The 3,989-nt window shown below is 46.5% G+C and overlaps 1 protein-coding gene across 1 annotated transcript in view; it reads right to left on the reverse strand.

Annotated features, from left to right (window-relative positions):
- Nucleotides 1–201: 201 nt before the first annotated feature.
- Nucleotides 202–3,989, reverse strand: part of LOC103749035 (acylcarnitine hydrolase-like) — a gene marked incomplete at its 5' end in the record, with an annotated part of 6,459 nt that continues 2,671 nt past the window's right edge. Inside the window, 6 exons of the mRNA XM_029555442.1 lie at nucleotides 202–551; nucleotides 952–1,024; nucleotides 1,420–1,557; nucleotides 1,931–2,075; nucleotides 3,600–3,858; nucleotides 3,938–3,987. Coding sequence (XP_029411302.1) covers nucleotides 365–551; nucleotides 952–1,024; nucleotides 1,420–1,557; nucleotides 1,931–2,075; nucleotides 3,600–3,858; nucleotides 3,938–3,987 — 852 coding nt within the window. The remainder of the gene's footprint in view (nucleotides 552–951; nucleotides 1,025–1,419; nucleotides 1,558–1,930; nucleotides 2,076–3,599; nucleotides 3,859–3,937; nucleotides 3,988–3,989) is intronic.

Here is a 3,989-nt window from a genome sequence, read left to right on the forward strand (position 1 = left end):
ATCCCTAAAGAATCTGCTTCATTTGAAGAGGGTCAAGTGCTTGGGGAAGAGAGAGGATGGGAGAAGACAAGTCAAGGAAGGAAGGAGGGTAGTCCCAGTGGAATGTAAAAAGAGATAGAGGCACTTTGAGGCACACACATCTGCACTGTTACAGGACCATTGACCAAGTGGGTCTAACAAAAGATGATCCTGCAGGATGAGTGAGGAGTGACATGCAGAGATTTCATTACATACATAGGAGAACAGAGAAATGCAGAGATTAGGAATGTTTAAGTGACTATTGGAATCAACCCAGGCTCCTTTGGGAACCTCAGGCTTATCCTATTATAGCACTCAAACCCGACATTTATCCTGATATGGGACGCTACAGTTCTGTGTGTTGTCTGTGAGCCCCCTTTAGCTGCTGGATCTTTTGGGGCAGGGTCTTGGTCCAGAACTGCAGTCTTCCAGCCTTCAGAGAATGGCCCACAGTAGGCTGGATGTCCAGTTGCAGGTACTGCTCATCCTGGTCCAACACGGGCCAGTAGGGTAGGCCATCGCTGTTGGGGTTCCTGTGGATATGCCCCCACAGGGAGGGTTGAAGTTCACTCTGATCCAAAGCCCGACAATCTGATTTGGGCAGGGTACTGGGCTTGAGGGGTCTGACAGACAGGTATCCCCATTAAGGAAACAAGACTAGTGTATGTTCCATGAAAGACAAAGCTATTAGTGTCCTCTCTTCCTAACTCTCAGAGGAAAGATGTAAAGAGCAGGACCAAAGCACCATGACCCACTGGCCAGGTCATGGAGGAATATCCAGAGGATGACACCTACAATGTGTCAAAGCATGCCCTAGAGTGGAGACAACCCTATCATGTGATGAAGGACTCATCATGCATGCTAATGAAACCACAAATGGAGACCTGGATGGGGACCAATCCCTGAGGAGTTAAGGATGGGGCATGCTCTCACCCATTTCTTGCAAAGTTGGCCCAGTACTTCATCATCCTACTGCTCAGCAGCTTCTCCTCCTCAGTGAGGTCAACTGTAGACATGAGAAAGACAAAGGTCCAAGTTCTTGCCACCTCATGAGGTGCCCACTCATGCTCCAGAGTCACCTCCCCAACTGTAGCCTGACCCTGAATTTCTGGTCTGATTCCCTCCCTCCCTACACATCAGGATTTAGTATCCATCTTAGAGCCTCTAATTCAATTCCCCTAGATTCTTACCTCCTCCAATGTGCCCTCGCGTCCTTTTTCATAGAATAGACTAAGAAGGGTGCAGATTCTAACCCTCATAGATTTTTGAGCTTGGAGGTATTGTGTACTTGATCTTGTCCTAGCCCAGAGTCTTGGTTCCCTGACCTGGACTGAGAGTGCAGACATCCCTCAGGTACCCATCTGGGAGCCCATTAGCTCAAGGAAAACAGGGAAGACTCACGTTTGATGCCCCCGAGGTAGGACCCAAAGACAAAAAGAATCTCATCGCCATGATCAGCTATCACGTGAGATGGTCTGACATTCTTCAGGCTAGTAGGCGTATGCTGGAACTCATAGAAGTGTACTGGAGCACGGGAACCTAGGGACAAAGACACATGGTGCCACAGTGGCCCATTGCCTGGAGCTGTCTTGCCACACATTTGGTGACAGCATCCCTTGGTATAAAGTTATCTCAATTCACATTTGAGTATGGGGGCCCAGGCTAGAGCACTAGCTGTGTTGAATTTCTTGATTAAATGGTGACCCTGTCACTTACAACTGAGTGTCAGTAACTTGTTTTCTAATTTGTGCCTGGATAAGGTGTCACTCTCTTAGACATAAGGATTTACTGAAAATATGTCCTCAAGTGCCAAAGGCCTGATGTAGACATTAGTTTTGAGCTAGACACCACAGATCTCACCTGGGACCCACAGATGTGAGATGGCGCCAGGCCTCATTGCATATGTACTCACGCTGAAAATGTGCCACTTGGAGTGCGGGTATCACGAACATGAAGTCTGCCATCATCTCTCTGTACTGTAGTTGGAGGGTCTGGGCATCCTCCGTGTTTCCCATGTACTCCTTCATTAGCAGGTCACCACTCTCTGAAGGTAACCCCTACACCATAAAGAATGTGGTTAGAGGTTCCACTGTAGATGTGTCACTCAGGGCTGGGCATCTCTCAAACATATATTCCCTGTGTGTGACCAGCTGGACCAGTACTCTACAGCAGCTTTCAAAGAGAAGCTTCTTTGATGAGTGGTGTAAGGTATACTTGTCCATTAAATATAAGGATTCATATTTAACATATGGCAAGAAATTTCATTTGTCTAGAGATATGACAGAGATAGGGTTTTCTCTGGGATCCATGACCTCTCCAGCCATGTGTATTTGGCTATATCTGCACTGCCACCTATGAGTTCCCTCCTACTGAGAGGCAGAGTAGATCTTCTTTAAGGGGGTGAATCTAGGTAGGCTGACTAGACTCCAGTGGATGAACTTCCACCAAAGGACATCTGGATAGAAGTGCTTGACCATATATGACAGAACACCTGAAATATGTTGCAGGGCCTGGGGCGGGGAAGGGGCAGGGATGGGGAAGGGGGCCTAAATTTAAGATGTACTATATGAAATGCACAAAAATTCAATAAACATACTAAAAATGAAACAAATAAAGAAGTTAGGCAGGCTCTTGGATAGGGAGACAACATCCTCAGGGAGAGGAAGTGGCTCTAGAATGAGACAGGGAATAAAGGAAAATGCTAAAGGTCTAGAGTGATCTCCACACAGAAACACACACATACAGTAAACTATTTCTGGGGGTGCTGTCTGAGAAGGGTATATGGGGAGCCTGTATTCATTTTCCAGGCTGAAAAGAGCATTTTCCTAGTCCCAAATGGATGCCTTTGACCCTAAATAACATATCGTACTGCGTGCTGTGTGTAGACTGGAATAAGTATGAAATTATAGTCATTTTCCTATTGTGCAGTGACGGCAGTCAAGATAGGGACCATTTTACCTGTATACTTTGAAAAGATCTCTCTCTCTCTTTCTCTCTCTCTCTCTCTCACTCTATCTCCCCCTGTGTGTATGTTCATGTTCACGTATGAATTTGGGGGTATGTGCCACAATTTGCATTTGAAGTTCAGAGTACAAACTTACTTCCCTGGTCTCACTTTCTACCTTTTTTGAGACAAGTTGTCATGTTGTTTAACTGATATTTGCAACCCCCTATCTGGACTGGACCCTTCCAGGATTTCTTCAGTGTCTCCCTCCCATCTTGACATAGTAACACTTTGATTACAGTTGTGTATTATCACATCCAGCCTTTCATGGGTTCTGGGGATTTGAACTCATGTTCTTAGGCTTGTATAGCAAGCAATTTACCCTCTGAACCATTTCTTCAGCCCATGCATAATTTCTGCCATGTTAGAAGATGTTAGGTGCTGATTTGGTAGTCAAATAACATACCCAGTACATATAAAGCAAAAGGGAGTAGACGCTCACACTTGAGTCTTTCATAAAATACTGGAGAAAAGCTATTTGTGGTGGTCTTTGTTTTCATCAATGAACAGAATACCAAAGTATCAGAGGTGGGGCTGAGGCTGCAGAGTCAGGACTGGGGTGGTTGATCGCACTTACCCTATACACCACCTCAAAGGTGTTAGAGAAAATGTCAGGTAGCAGGGCCACTCCACTCTCCATGATGGCACCATGGAAGAGTCCTTTGGACATGGGGGACACAAGAAGAGTAGATACACTTGTGCCACCTGCTGACGCTCCAAAAATGGTGACCCGGTCAGGGTTGCCTCCAAAGTGGGCAATATTCTGCTGGACCCAGCGTAGGGCGGCCAGTTGGTCCAGGTAGCCCCAGTTGCCTCTGGCGTGCTGGTCTCCAGTGCTGAGATGTGGCAAGAACAGAGATTATAGGCTTCCCTGGTTCTCTCAGCCCTTATTATCCAGCCCAAATCCCAGCTCACCTGAAGAAACCCAGGACACCAAGACGATACTGAATAAAGACCATCACCACGT

This window comes from Nannospalax galili, unplaced genomic scaffold, assembly GCF_000622305.1.
Source record: "Nannospalax galili isolate Female #2095 unplaced genomic scaffold, S.galili_v1.0 scaffold1692, whole genome shotgun sequence".
NCBI classification, from domain to species: Eukaryota; Metazoa; Chordata; class Mammalia; order Rodentia; family Spalacidae; genus Nannospalax; species Nannospalax galili.